The sequence below is a fragment of the Miniopterus schreibersii genome (genome assembly GCF_964146895.1).
Source record: "Miniopterus schreibersii genome assembly, chromosome: 4".
Taxonomy (NCBI): Eukaryota; Metazoa; Chordata; class Mammalia; order Chiroptera; family Miniopteridae; genus Miniopterus; species Miniopterus schreibersii.
Window position 1 is genome coordinate 69,336,888 of NC_138105.1, and position 15,155 is coordinate 69,352,042.

General features: G+C 52.1%; 2 protein-coding genes across 3 annotated transcripts; both read right to left on the minus strand.

The window, feature by feature from the left end:
* Nucleotides 1-240: 240 nt before the first annotated feature.
* On the minus strand, nucleotides 241-2,853 carry CDKN2D (cyclin dependent kinase inhibitor 2D). Its single transcript, XM_081134726.1, has 3 exons — nucleotides 2,669-2,853; nucleotides 2,261-2,416; nucleotides 241-1,193 (listed from the first exon to the last, which is right to left on the minus strand). Exons 2-3 carry the CDS (start codon nucleotides 2,399-2,401, stop codon nucleotides 834-836), a joined length of 501 nt encoding a protein of 166 aa, XP_080990852.1. The 5' UTR covers nucleotides 2,402-2,416; nucleotides 2,669-2,853; the 3' UTR covers nucleotides 241-833.
* Nucleotides 2,854-4,270: 1,417 nt separating this feature from the next.
* On the minus strand, nucleotides 4,271-14,412 carry AP1M2 (adaptor related protein complex 1 subunit mu 2). Of its 2 annotated transcripts, none has more exons than XM_081134772.1 (12): nucleotides 14,033-14,412; nucleotides 11,936-12,092; nucleotides 11,640-11,707; nucleotides 10,077-10,207; nucleotides 9,826-9,973; nucleotides 9,604-9,730; nucleotides 8,754-8,896; nucleotides 8,601-8,672; nucleotides 6,312-6,470; nucleotides 5,621-5,746; nucleotides 5,045-5,120; nucleotides 4,271-4,690 (listed from the first exon to the last, which is right to left on the minus strand). In XM_081134772.1, the coding sequence occupies exons 1-12, from the start codon at nucleotides 14,381-14,383 to the stop codon at nucleotides 4,668-4,670; spliced, it is 1,581 nt and encodes a 526-aa protein (XP_080990898.1). In that variant the 5' UTR covers nucleotides 14,384-14,412; the 3' UTR covers nucleotides 4,271-4,667. The 2 variants fall into 2 exon arrangements, with proteins under 2 accessions (XP_080990898.1, XP_080990897.1); XM_081134771.1 differs by having other exon boundaries at nucleotides 8,754-8,902; nucleotides 14,033-14,178.
* Nucleotides 14,413-15,155: the final 743 nt, after the last annotated feature.

The following is a 15,155-nucleotide window of genomic DNA, read 5'->3' on the forward strand; positions in this document are numbered from 1 at the left end:
GGGCTACCCGCACCCAGCTGACATCTGGGGGCCCTTTCTCCACTCGCGGTTTCCTGCCTCCCTTCCGTTCCGACAGAGCAAACCGCTGCCCCACCCAGCTCACTCACCCCTGGCGCCCTGGGAATTGCCACTCTCTCCCTCCCCCGAAGCATCCATGATCAGAGACCCCCGTGCCCACCCCCAAGAACATCCTGGACGCTTGACTCTCCATCGCAGACTCAAAAATCAGAAGCCACCAGCACTGTGATCATTCACAAGAATTAATTTAATGGGTAAAAACATTAAATTATCACACAACTTTTTTCCATAAAGCTTAATAAATAGAATCTTCTAACGCTGTACAAGAGATTAGAAAACAAGTTTCCAACAAAATATGAGTGAACTCATACTACCCTTTTATTCATTTGGAATTCCCCCCTCCCCCCATCTCAAAAGCAGTGTGCACACTTGAGGTCTCTCTCTGGGTACAGTCAGCCAAAGTTGCCAGGTTTCGGGAGCCCTGGAAGCCATGACCTCACTATGGGGCTGAGGCTTTAAACGTTCTGCCCTTGGGATTCATCTGCAGCCCCAGCAGTCTGGGGCATGAAGTAAACTGAACCGTTTATGTGGCTGTTGCCTACAGGAACCCTTCTCACCAAACACACAAAAGGGAAAAACAAAATAAGAAATGCCCCTTAAACACACACACCCCAGAAATCAATACCAACAAGCCACAAACTGGTGCTCCTCCACTTTTGGCAGTGGGGCTGCAGGAGCAAAAAGAGAGTGTTTCTTTCCTCCTCTTCTGAGATAGAACCCAGCTGGGTCCTGTGGCTGGAGTGGATGGTCCCAGGTCACAGTGGTGCCACCATGTGCCCCTGCAGTATGTCCATGAGATCCTGAGCCCCTCTTCCCTGTGCCAGCTCCAGAGGTGTGAGCCCCCTGGTATCCCTGTGATGAAGATCAGACTCAGCAGCTAGGAAGCTGACCACAGCTGTGTGGCCCTCTCGCACAGCCAGATGGATAGGGAGCGCCCCGGTGACATCAGGCGCATTGACATCAGCACCATGCTCTACCAAAACCTTCAGTGTGTCGAGGAATCCAGTGCGGGCTGCATCATGGGCTGGAGTAATGCCAGAGGCATCCTGGACATTAGGGCTGGCACCCTGCTTCAGGAGCTCCAGGGCGATAGTGGGGCTGCCAAACATCATGACCTGTGTAGAGGCAGAATTCAGGGTGGTCCTCAAGGGAAGAGTTCCAGGAAAAGGCATCACTGGAGAGAGGGATCACTCAGAAATAGGGAATACCAGAGAAGAAGTCCTCTGGAGAATGCAAAAAGCCCAGGGAACACGCCCCCAGGCAGCTGTTTGAGACGCAAGAGAATAAGGTCTCCTAGGAATAGGGCCCCCCGCCAAGAAACTGGTCACACACCCCTCCCAGGAATAGTGCTCATTCTAATAGCCGTTAAGGGAACCTAAGACCCTCCCCAAGGAACCAGAGAACACCCCCTCCTCCCCGCTCAGATGTGGGAAATCACCAGGAAATATAAACCTCCCTCCAGGAAGCTGGTCTCATAAAATGAGAACTGCCCCCAAAAGAACTTGACAGCCCTCTCAAGGGAAAGGAGATGCCCAGTGAATCTGAAATTCCTTCTCCAATGAATAGCCCCTCCCATATAATCAGAATGCTCCCCAGAGCACCTGAATCATCCCTCAAGAAATGGCGATCCCCTCTAAAATGACTTCCAGGGAACAGGGACTACCATGCAATCTGTAACTGTTCCCTCAGAGGGACCCCCAATAATATATCAAGAACCTGAAAAAAAAACAAGAACAGAGCTCACCTCCCGCCCCCAAGAAACTGGATACCTCTCGGAGAACCCCCTAGACAATAAGGACGCCCTGGAGACCTGAATCCCTCTTTCCAGTGATCGGATACCCCCATAGAAGCCCAAAGAAACCAGAGCCGTCCCCATAAAACCAGTATCCAAAGAAGCTGAACTCTCACTCATGGAAAAATGACCTCCCCAGGGAAACTGAATCCCCAGCATCCAAAGAACAAGGAATCCTCCAGAGATGGAAAGACTTCCTTTCCCCCATCCTAGCCCCATCCACCACCCACCTACGAAAGGAGACATCAGGGAGTAACGTCAGTCCAGAAATGTTGGACCGGATCCCAGTCGGCCACTACTGGGGCCGGGCGACTTTATGGGAGGGGTCTGGGTCTCAGTTCTCTCCCGGATCTGCAGCCCCGGCCTTGCTGCCGGACGGACCGGCCTCACCTGCAGCGCCGTCTTGCCGAAGCGGTTCAGGGCGTCGGGGTGCACCAGCTCGCGGTGTAGAAGGCGGCGCACCTCCGGTACGTCGCCCCGGGCCGCGGCCCCGCTTAGCCGGTCGCCGGCACGGACCTCCTCCAGCAGCATGTCGACACTGGCGGCCTGAGAAGCCCCCCGCCCCACCCCGGCACGGTCAGGGCGGGGGAAACCACCGATGCCGGCCTGAACAGCCCTCCCGCGGAGCTCCCAGCCTACGCAAGGCTCCGGGCTCGGCTCGCCGGTCCCGGCTCCGACGCGACCCCCACCACCAACCGGCGGGACTCCTCCCCTCTGTCAGCCCGCAGGTCGCGAGGGGCTGGGAACCAGGCCCAACCCTCGACAACACGCAGGGGGCCCGGTCTCCGCCCAACTCACCCTCCCTCCTCCTCTACGGGCGGGGTCTCCTCTGAGCTGACGCCGGGGACGCGGCGGAGGAGCTGTCGGCCCGGAGACGGTCTGCGCGCTCTAGGCTCCGCCCCCGAACGCGGCAGATTTGTTTTCTTATGAACTTGCTACTAGGTAGCCCAGCTGCGTCGCCCAGCGCTCGACCCTGCGACGCCCCACCCACACATTCAGGGCAGCCAATGGCTACGCGTTGCTGGGGAGGGTTTGAGCGCTAGTGGGGGCGGTGCCGCTCCTGATAGGCCGAGCGGTGGCGATTGGCGGCCGACCGGCAATGGCGGGGTTTTCGGTTTTTCAAATGTGCCTGGCGGGCGGGAGAGAGGGCCGGCTTAACTGACCCGGGAGAGAAAGGTCAGGAGTAGGGTAACGCGCCCTGCTCCGGGACCTCGGCACCTCCGAGGGGGAAGGGAGGCAGGGCTGGGGCCGCCTAGTCCGGGGTTCCACCATTCATCTACAAGATAAGCTTTTCGTCCTTACAGGGATATGTTTCCTTCATTCACAGCGTGCAGGAACCGTTCACCACCGCACATTCAAGCACCTAATTAATTTAAGATAGCGTTAAGCACCGTGAACAAAATAAAACGGGGAAATGAGGGTAGGTGAGGAAGAAATCTCGTTCTGGCTCAGATTGAGCCAACCCGTAGCACAGCAAGTGCAAGGGCGAGGAGGAACATTCACGCCGCAGCTGCCACGTGGTAGAGCCTAGGAGGTGGCTCTTACAGAGGCCTTCATTCAGACATTTACTAATTCAGTGGTTAGAGCGCGGGCCTGTGGACCAAATGGTCTCGGGTTCGATTCCGGTAAAGGGCAGGTACCTGGGTTGCAGGTTCTCCCCGTCCATCAATGTTTCTCTCTCCCTCCCTCCTTTCCCCCCTCTCTCTCTCTGAAAAATAATGAAAAAATATATATCCTCGGGTGAGGAATAAGTGTAACAAACACTTACTGAACACCTACTGTATACTAGGCACCCAACTGGAGCGAGAGCCACAGTTTGGGGCAGGAGAGGACAATAATTAAATCTTTTCAGAGTGGTAAACGCTAAGGGAGCTGATAAAACGGGATAAGTAATTCTCTACTGGGAAAGGAAGACCGTTGAAATAGAGAGGTCAGGGAGGACCACCCTGAGTTGGTGACATTGATTTGAGACCTGAAGGTACTGGAGGGAGCCGTGTGGATTTCTAATCATGCCAGGTCAAGGGCACTGCAGGTGCAAAGACCCTGAGGTGGGAGCATGCTCGGTGCATCCAGGAAGAGCGAGGTGTAGAGGGGGAGGAGGTGAGGGCAGGTAGGTGACGGGATGGGTAGCGCAGCTCAGGCTAGTTCAAGATGGAAGGGTTGAGTGGAGTCAGGATCTGACTTAGAAATTAACAGCGCCCTCTGGTGGCTATGAGGGGAACTGACTATGGTCGGTGAGGAAAGTCCCCAGTTAGGGGACCGAGGTGGAGGTAGATGGGCTGGCCCAGATAAGCTGTGACCAGGGCTGAGGAATGAATATGTTTTGCCCACTCCCATCCTCGCAATTCAGGGATGTCCCTGCATCTCCAGTCACCAGCCAAGAAGCACATACACAGTGGCTAAATTCATCTTCTTTAATTCATCCTAAAACGCAGAGGAGTGAGCCAGAGGGGCCTCTGGGCTAGCAGCTGTGAAGGAGGAGGGGGACCCAACCCCCCTAAGGCAGGTCACTGCAAGAAGGCACTTCTGAATGGGTTTTCAAGCCCCTCCTCTCTTTCTTCATATAAAAGTGGAAGTGGAAGAGCTGGGAGGCAGAGGGAGGCAGAGAGACCATTCCTCCCAGGCTATGGGTAGAGGACAAGACTGGGAGGGGGCAAGTGCTGGGAGCAGGAAGCAAGAAACTAAGTCAACTGGGGCCTGCTCACACCTTCCCCACCTTCCTTCCCTCTCTCTGAAGTCCGAAGTCAGGGCCTAGGGAGAGGGAGGCCCATGTTCAAGGCCCTACCTCATCTCCCTTCTAGCTGGTACGAAGTTGATAATCTGCAAGGAAACAATGAGCAGGGACCATCTCAGAACTGGACAAAGGGCATAGAGGGACAGCCTCCCCCAGTCCTTCCCCAGCCCCAGTGCTCATGATCAACCCTGCCAGAAAGTTACAAGGTTAAGGATGGGCCAAACACAGAGACTGCACCCATAGTAACAAGCAGGCAGCAGATGAAACTGACAACTGACCCCATTTTAAAGATGGTCTAACCAAGGCGGCATGGTGACAAACACAGGATAGGCCTGTTGAGTTTTGGAGCCCTCCGAGTGAGAGTGAGAATGTATTGAAACTCCAAGACCATCCCCACCATCTCTTTGACCCCACTGTCCCAGGGAGCCGGGATAACTTACCACCACTCTGGGTGATGTAGCGGACCCAGGGCAGGGCCTGGTAACCACTTTTCTCGATGATCTTCATGTATCGAACCTGAAAGGAAATGAAAGGAGGTGGCCCAGGCTCGGGGGAGAGGGCTTGCTGGGACCAGGGGAATATATATGACACAACTTGGGGCAATAAGATGGCACAGGCTGGGAGTAATGACATGGCATGGCTTGGGGCAACGATGTGGCATGGACAGTGGGAGTGGAGGAAAGGAAGGTGGTCCAGGACAGTGGTCCAGAAGAGAAGGCACAGTGCAAGGAAATAGACACAACACAACTTGGGGGGGATAAGGTGCCATAGGCCAAGGGAATGGTGACCAGCCTGTGGGTGGGAGAGGGACAAAGTTACAAGGCAGTGAGGAATAAGGTGGCACAGAGCAAAGTGAGAGGCAGAGGGAGAGGAGACCCAGGCTGAGGGCAGAAGAGGTAACACTGTTCTGAAAAGACAAGGCTGATTACAGAAGAGAGGTGACCTGAGAAAAGAGATGGGAGACAGGGGGACCTACTGAGGTTAAAGAAAAGAGCCACCCTGCCCACTTCCCTTACCTGAATCCCGGAGACAGTGAAATAGGGGATCTCAAACTTGACCCCAATGGGAGGCCGGCCCTCCTCCTCCTCCTTCTCCACACTGGGGAGGCCAAAGTGGGCACGCATCAGGTACTCTTTGCCCCCCTAAAGGCACATGGGGACATCAGACACACTGAGGGGTGCCTAAACACCACAGACCATCCTCACAACAGCCCCTGGAGCAGTCTCAGCTCTCAGCCCATTTCACAGACAAGAAAGGCTCCTGACTAGGACTCACAGCTGAAGCTTCTGACTGCATAGCCTGGTTGGATGGTGGATTGGGGCTTCTAATGACCATTCCCATTTTTCAGGCCCTGATGAACACCCCAGATTCCAGGGACAGATCAATTCCTCCATGGGCCCAAGGATGTGGGTAACATAACCCTGCCTATTTCAGACAGGCAAACTGAGGCTCCATGTGGGGAAGAAGGCTTCCTAAGGCCATCCAGCTCAGAGAGGCAAGAGTGGTGGGAATCTGAACCCAAGGCTGGTTTTCTCCAGACCTGGTGAGGAAGCTTAACCACCTTGCTGGCCTGATGTCCAGCTTCATTACCACCCCTCCCAATGAAAACCATGTGCAGGCAGATGTGGGTCTCTGATTGGTTCTCCGCCTGGCCCTCAAGGAGTTGGAGTGGGTCCCCACAGACCCCCACCCTTCTCCAGTGCTCACCGGGAAAGACTTAATACTCCAAATCACGATGTTCTTCTCAGGCACATACTTGGCACTGCCCACACTGGTCTTGAAGCGTGGGGAGTCGGCATCACTAGGTACTGGCACAGATATCTCCACACCATTGGCCACCGACTGCTTCTTAAATTGTCCCTTGGCCTGTTGTGGGAAAGAATGTGCAGCAGGAAGAATTTTCTCATGGATTCTGCAACCATTCACCAAACCCTTTCTTTCTTTCCTTTTTTTTTCTTTTTAATCCTCGCCGGAGGATATTTTTTCCATTGCTTTTGGGTGGGGGGCGGAGAGAGGGAGAGAGAGGGAAAAAAACAGCCTGCTGGGGATCAAGCCTGCAACCAAGGTGCATGACTACCTGACCTTAGCTGGAATCAAACCTGGGACCCTTCAGTCCCTAGGCCAACTGATCCAAACTGGCTAGGGCACCAAGCCCTTTCCATGTGCCATCTCATTGACAGCCTCCATAACCCTGAAGTGGGAACCACTGTCCTGCCCACTTTACAGATGAGGAAAACAGAGGCACAGAGAAGTTAAGGCATTTGCCTGGAGACACAGAGACAACAAGTGACAGAGCCAGGATCCCTACCCATGAGAGACTCCAGAGGCCCTACCCTTGGTGCCTTCCATTTGGAAAATGTCATACACCTTTGCCTGGCCCAAAATGGCTCCCCTGAGACCATCATAGAGGGGTTTTCATTTGATAGGTGGCACTTACTGAGCCCCTGCCGCACTCTAGGCCCTGTGCCAAGCACTTAGTCCTCTCACTGATTCTCTAAAGTATGACCCATTCCTAAGGTCCATTTTCCAGGAGACTGAGGCACAGAGAGAAAGAGTACTTTACCCAAGTCACATAGCTGGTAACTTGCATAGTAGGGATTCAAACTGAACCTGTGTCCTCAACCATTACATGTCCTCCTTACAGATAAATGAAGAAGTTACAACACTGTAATTACACCTAGAGCTGTGTGACACAGGACAAGCTTTTAACATAAGGAATCTAAGCATTCCATGTCTGGTAGCTATCATTGTGATTACTGCTATTATCTATTCACTTGGGGAGGAATATTTGAGAGGTGGGATCTGGGGCAGAGGACCTGAAGGTAAATGGTGAGGGGGGGTATATTTTTTCTGGAAGGCACCAGCTTTAATAGCCCATTTCCCTTTCCTGCCTGCAGAGGTGGGGACACTGAGGAGCATCAAGACCCTCCCTGGTGACCATCTGCTGTGCAACCCAGCTCCCCTGAGACCCCAAGACCAGGGAACAAGGTCACATCTAAGAACACAGACTCCTGAGTCAGGCAGGCCCAAGTTCAGCATGGGGGAGTCCCCTTTCTAGATGAGTGACATCTTAATCCCCTGGACCTCAGTTTCCCCATCTAAAAGTGGGCTATACTATACAATCTGGAGAATTCCTGCTTGTAGCTCCAGAACAGGTCACTGGGAACTGGAATAGCCAAGACCTGAAAACAATCCATTTGAGAAAATGGAAAGATATAGAAGATTTCCATGGTGGAATATTCTACAGCTATAGAAATGGATGCACTAAGCTATGATACCCAGAATTCATCTTAAAATCAATGTTACATGAACAAAGTAAGTTATATACAAAATTATACAGCTTGAGTCCACTGATATGAGGGTCAACTACATAATAAAAATTTGTGGTTACACATGTGGGTGGCAAGATTATAAAGAAAAGCAAAGAAGTCATTTACATAAAATTCAAGATTGTGATTACCTCTGGGCGAGGGGAGAGCAGGAATTGGGAGAGGGACATGTGGGAATTCAGAGGCACTTGTCAAGTACATCTGAATAAGCTGGGTAGTTCATTATTCTTTAAATCATATAAATATACTATATATATTTAGTAAGAAAGTAAAGTAAATATGTAAGTGAAACAGATCATAAATGGTAATAAGTAATAGGAGAAAAAATAGGGCAAAGAAGGGAGGTGGAAAATGCTGGGGGCAGGTACAATTCTCAATAGGTGAATCAGGGAAGGCCTCTTTGAGGAGGTAACATTTAAGCAAAGAATTTAAGGAGATAAGAAAAGGAGTCATATGTATACCTGGGTGAGTGGGAGCAGAGCGATCCAGGGAAAGGGAATAGCCAGTGCAAAGGCCCTGCAGGGTTGGGGGCACCCAAGCCTGGCATTTTTGGGAACCAGCCAGGGGCCCAGTGTGGCTGCAGGGAAATGAACCACCAGGGAGGTAGGAGATGAAGTTAGACTGGTGAGGGGGTGGGAGGGGCAGATCAAGCACTGTAACTGTTCACCTTGACCATGATCTCTACGCGGCTGTGGGAGAACTTCTCAATGACAGACTCAATCCAGATCAGCGGCTTGACCTGCAGACAGAGGAAGCGGGAGTTCTGGGAGGCTCTGGGGTCAACTCTCTTCCCCTGCCATGGGGCTTGATCCTGCCTCACCTGGGTGCTGAGGCGATAGGACATGAGCTCGAAGTCGCCATCAGGTGGGATAAAGGAAATGGTGCGGTCATTGTCAAAACGAGAGAGTCGCACACACTGGTGAAATTTCACATCCTCCAGTTCCACAGACTTGTTCTTGTTCCCTGAAACTCAGAGCCAAGCATGCAGGATGACCCTGGGGGCCAGGGCAGGGTCCCCATCCTTACCTTAATTGTCTACTGCTATCATCATCCCCATTTTACAGATAAGGAAACTGAGGTCCAGAGTGGATGAGTAACTTGTCCAGTCACCCAGCTAGCCAGGGGTAGAGCTAGTATCTGAACCCAGGGAATCTGATTCTCACTGTCAGGCTTTTAAGTACAATGCTATTCTGTCTCCTGGGATAGTCTAGAATGTCAGCTCTGTGCAAGCCAGTATTTGTCTTTTTTTTTTTTTTAATGTTTTTTACTTATTTCAGAGAGAAGAAGGGAAAGGGAGATAGAGATAGAAACATCAATGATGAGAAAGAATCATTGATTGGCTGCCTCCTGCAGGCCGCCTACTAGGGATCGAGCCTGAAAACTGGGCATGTGCCCTGACCGGGAATCGAACCATGACCTCTTGGTTCATGGGTCGACGCTCAACCAAGCCATGCTGGCAGGGCAACCAGGATTTGTCTTTTTCTTCACTGCCCTGTCTTTGCACCTAGCACTAAATAAAGAAGCTTGCTCAAAGAACCAGCAACTGTAATATTGGCCATGACCAGAGAGGGGGCACGAGTGCTTATTTCAGAACTGATTGCAATGCTCTGGGGCCCCAGATGCAGAGGAGTCTCCATCTCCTCCATGAGCCCCGCCCTCCAGACACCTACGGCCAGTGAGCTCGAAGAGCACGCGGTCGTTGAGGCCAAGCCGCAGCTCTGGCATTCCCGACAGAAACACCTTGAGCTTGATGGTGCCCACGATTTCGCTGAGCAGGACGCTGCCATTGGCATTGACCTAAGGATGCACACATGGGCATGGGAGGTCAGCAGGCAGAGTCCCCTCTCCTGCCCCCAGACCGTAGCAGGGGCGGGTGGAGGTATGGGCCTCACCAGCAGGTTGACAGACTCTATGACATCGATGAAGACCTCATTCTTCTTGTACTTGATGCCCTCAGAGCGCCAGGACACAGCATTGGTGACAGTGGGCGGCACCCGCGACTTGCCTGTCTCCAGCTTGTTGCCCTGCTGTGTGATGTACCTGGCAGGGAGCATGAACAGGTGGATCTAGGGACACTTCCCTGGCCCTCCTCAACTTGCTTCCACTGTGACCTGCCCTGTAGCTGCTCCCATGATCCACTCACTCCTGCAAAATCTTGCTGTCAGTGGTCTGGGGGAAGCCGAAGTCCATGAGCTCATCCAGCAGCTCGTAGACGATGACAAAGTTGTCCCTGATGCTCTCCTCCTCCAGTTCCTTGAAGTATTCAGAAAATACCTGGGGGTGCGGGAAACAGACACCCACAGAGGTGTAGCTGGTCTAGCCACAGGCTGGGTCCCCACTGATCCAGTCATCCATCCAACAAGCAATTACTGTGCCCCTACTTTATACCAGTGCCAGGACATTAACGGTGAACAAAACCCACAGGGTCCCTACACTCAGGGAAAAGTCTATGGGGGAAATGGACTGGTAAGAGAACCAATATAATCCAACATGCTGGGTGCAATGATGTGGAAAACACAAGGAAAGTAGGAGCCCAGAGGTGGGGAGGTCTGGGAGGAATTAGAACCGTTTTTGTTTGTTTGTTTGTTTGTTTTTTCTTGGACATGGATCCCTGTATATTTGGTGATGTTTATGGATCCGCCTCAGAATAAGGTTTGTAAATGCATAAAATAAAATACACAGGATGGCAAAGGAAACTTGTTATACAGAAATATGACTAAGACCATGGTTTTTCTGGATTCTATTCATAGACCTTGGAAGTTTGGGGAACCAAGTTAAGAGCCCCTGGGAATTAGCAGGCATAACCATGGAAGAGAACCTGTCAGTCATCAATATCTGAACCACTCTCCACTTGACATTCTGCTCCAACCTCATTGGCCTTTCTATTCCTACCCCAGGACTTTTGCATAGGCTGTCCCCTCTGTCTGAAACACTCTTCCTTCAGCTTGTCTCACAGAGGGCTGCTTGTCATTCAGACCTCAGCTCAAATATCACCTCCTCAGTGAAGCTGCTCCCGCCATGAGTATCATGTTATGGTGAGACTAGCATCCCAGTTGTTGATTTAATCTCCTTTTATTTAATCTCCTTTATGTCCTTTACCTCCTCAGGACAGACAGGGACCTGTCTAATAAATAGCCGTGTTTTCTCTTTCACTGGCAGAGAGGAGACAAATCCATGAATATTTCTTGTTTGTTGAAAAGTAATGACTGAGCACTTTCTCAGTCATTGAGAATGGCATATAGTAAGAGCTCAATAAGTTATGATATGATTTTATAACATTAGTGATAATATTAACAATAATATCAAGCCTTTATTGAGCACTTAGTGTATACTGAGCACTGTTTTAGGCACTTTAGAAGTATGAATTTTATTAACTTGTACAACAACACCAAGGTAGGACTTGTTGTAATCCCCAGTTTAGAGGCACAGAAAGAAGTGACTTGCTCAAGATCACACAGCCAGGAAGCAGGGAAAGCTGGGATTGGAAACAAGTTCACTCTGGCTCAGGTTTGAGCAGTTACACCCTCTCGGAGACACCCTTGGTCCCTGCCTATAGGGAGAGATGATCCCATAGCAGTCAGTGAGAACACAAAGTGATGGGGCTTTGATGGGGGCACCCCCAGGGAGGTCAGGCAGAGCCTCTTAGAGGAGTGGGCAAGACAGGTGGACAAACAGACCAGCTGGCCAATGGGAGGCCATGACCTACCTCCACTGTCTTGTAGAGGAAGGAGTACACAAGCGATGCATTGGCGTTCTTCAGCGTGGTGGCCACCACTGTGGGCAGCGAGGTTAAGGAAAAGGTGCCATTTTGGAAGGGCTCAAATGGAGCACAGACTCTGAACACCCACCCCATCCCCCACTACTGCCCCCATCTCTGTCCACCCCCACCTCCCCAGCCCAAGCCCTCACTTGTGCTGTACAACTCCTATCCTCAGGCCACCCTCTCTGGGCCTGAGATGCCACCATCCCAGTTCCCTAGGGGCCCCACCCGTGGCTGGATACAGTAGAGGTTGCTGTGTTTGATCCACAGGAAGTGGACCCTGCCGTGGCTCAGCAGTGGGGTCAGAGCGCCCTCTTCCTCCCGCTGCATGAGCAGAGGCATAAAGTGCTCTATCTCGCTCATGGCCACATCGCCCTTGTAGTTGCGACTGATCAGGGGCTAAGGGTGGGCAGAGAAGGCCCGGTCACCACTGGGATCTAGGGGCCCTCCACCCAGGAGCATTCCACTGAGAGTGCCTGGTTCTGACCCTACTTCTTGTCCCAGGGGCCTAAGCAAGGCTCTGCCTCTGCACCTCAGTTTCCTCCTCTGTGAAATGGGCACATGATAATAACAGCTAACATGTCTAGACCCTTCACTAAGGTCCAGGCCATGTTCTACTAAAGACTGGATGTTTGGCACTCTCACCTACACCTTTCTTCCTTCTCAAGCATGCATCTCCTGATCTCTAAGGGTCCCCACAAGACTTGCAACCAGGGGAGCAATGAGCAGCTGCAGCTCCTCCTGTGCTAACCTCCAAACCTGTCTTGAAGGCCCCCTTCTCTCTGACTTCTCAGTGAGCCAAAGCAGCCGGCCTAGGCTCATTTCTTTCCTATAACATTTCTAGAGAGCCAAAGTAGTTCTTCCTAGGCTCTCTCCTGTTGCTTCTTCTATCCTAAACCCTTCCTTGTTTCACTGTCCCAGCTTTAATAAATATACTCTCAAAAAAAAAAAAAAAAAAAAGTAGATGTTTGCTTGCTGACTTAGTTCTCACCACAACCCTGTGAGGTAGTGTCATTGTCACCTCCATTTTACAGATGTGGAAACTGAGGTAGGAACCAAGTTCATAGTAAGTGGGAAATCGAGAATTGGACCAAGTGTCCTGATTCCAGAAGTCCTGCTGTTGCCCAGGGCTTCATATGCACCAAATTGGCAAGGTGAGATGAAAGGTAAGAAGGAAGGATGGAAGGAAGATAGGTTATAGAAAGAGGAAGGAGGAAGGAAGGAAGGAAGGAAGGAGGGAAGGGAAGGGAAGGGAAGGGAAGGGAAGGGAAGGGAAGGGAAGGGAAGGGAAGGGAAGGGAAGGGAAGGGAAGGGAAGGGAAGGGAAGGGAAGGGAAGGGAAGGGAAGGGAAGGGAAGGGAAGAAAATCATGCCAAGAAAGAAAGGAAGAAAGAAAAGAAAAAAGAAAGATTATGCCAGCAGGGCCAGCATGGCTCAGGGGTTGAGCGTGGACCCATGAACCAGGAAGTCACAGCTCCATTCCCCGTCAGGGCACATGACCGGCGGGGGGCTGGACCCCCAGCAGGGGGCGTGCAGGAGGCAGCTGATCAATGACTCTCCCATCATTGAGGTTTCTCTCTCCCTCTTCCAGAGAGAGAGAGAGAGAGAGGGAGGGGGGGACAGAGGGAGAGAGGGAGAGAGGGAGAGAAAGAGATGATGCCAAAAGAGAAGAAAGAAAGAAGCGTACGCCCACACATCCCTCCGCGCGCAGCGCTGCCTGGCAGGAGGTACGCGGTCAGCGACAGCAGCGCCTACTTGGTCGGGTTGTTCGCCTGGTGCTGAGAACGGGGAGGGCGCACAGCAGGTCCTCAGTCACCTTAGCTCTCACTATTATCAGAAATATTACTTTCCTCGTGACTCTTATTATTGCTCCTGAACGACAAGACGAACGAGAGGGGGCTCCAGAAAGGGACAAGGCAGCCCCAAAGGGGAATTAGGGTCCCCGGCCCCTGCTGCCTTCCCCAAATATTAATGCTGTGGATGAAGATGGTGATAGAACAATTTCAATTGATCGGCCGCCTAATGTTTTCAGCGGGGCTACTGTGCTAAGTGCTTTACCACCGGCTTTGGGGTGTATTCATTGTTACGGGGTGCAGGCCTCTGTTACTCCCATCTTTACGGACAGGGAGACTAAGGCTCGGAGAGGCGAAGCCCCCTGCCCCAGGGACGCGGCTGGCGAACGGTGGCGGCGGGGCTGGACCCGGGCTCCTCGGTTGGGGGAGGGGCGTTCCCACGCCCTCCGGGACACTGGGACTTCCTCGCCGGCAAGGGGGGGCCGCCCATAGGTCCGGGGGAGTGCAACCCCACCTGTCGGGCCCCCACCCCCGCCCCCAGCTTCACCTTGCCCTTGACGTCGAGGATGAAGACGGCCGAGGCAGACATGGTGGCGGCCGGTGGGCCCGGGAGGCCGGGAGGGACGGCTGGAGACGACGGCGGCGCCGCTTCCTTCTTCCTGCGGAAGCGCCCGCGCGCAGGTGAGCGCCCAGGTGAGCGCGTCTTAAAGGGGAGGCCGCCAGGTGAGCCGCGCGCTCCGCGGGGCGGGGCGCTGGGGGCGTGGAAGGGGCGGGGCCTCGCACCCCACGGCCACCCCGCCTCACTTTCCCATCGCTCCCAGGAGGGCTGACGGGTGGAGACCCCTGACCGCCATCCATCCGTCTGTCCATCCACCCATTCTGTCTCTCCCACCCGCATGTCAGACCCAACAGGGCAGGGACTTTGTCTTGTTCATGTTTGTGTCTCCAGTGCCCAGCACTGGATGCTCAAAAATATTTGTCCAAATTATTAATTCCCTTCCTCGTTTGTACAATAAATATTTATGAATGATTCTTTCACTCAAATATTTACTCACTAGTAAACTGAGTGCCCGGAACTGTAGGTTGCGCTCTCAATACGGCGAATGTAGCTGCTTTTATCATTATTGCTAATGTTACTCTTATGCATTCAAGAAACATTTATAAGAAGTGCTCACTTCAGCAGCACATATACCAAAAATATTTATAAGCTCCTACTATGTGGCATTAAGATGTTAATAGAATGTTTAAAACATAAGTGGTTATTATTATGACTATAATTATATTATTCATTTAACAGACATTTATTGAGCATCTACAGTGTGCTAGACTGGACATATGGAAGTTGCTTTCGTTATAGTGGTGGTGATGATGATGATGATGATGATGCTGTTGATGATTCACTCAGTGAGTGAGTACTGAGCACCCTCTGGGGTGCTCTGGAAGGCAACATAGACAAAGCCATTCCACTGCTCTCATTCTAGGGAGGGCAAGAGGCACACAATAAAAAACAAGATGATCCTTGGAGGGGGTGGGAGTAATGGAGGTGTGAGTTGGGGAATAAATGGGGGGCAAGGAGATCAGAAAAGGAGCTGACATTTGAAAAATTTCCACCACAACCTAATGAATGGGGACAACCCAAGAGAAAGAATACCAGTGCAGAGCCTGGCACA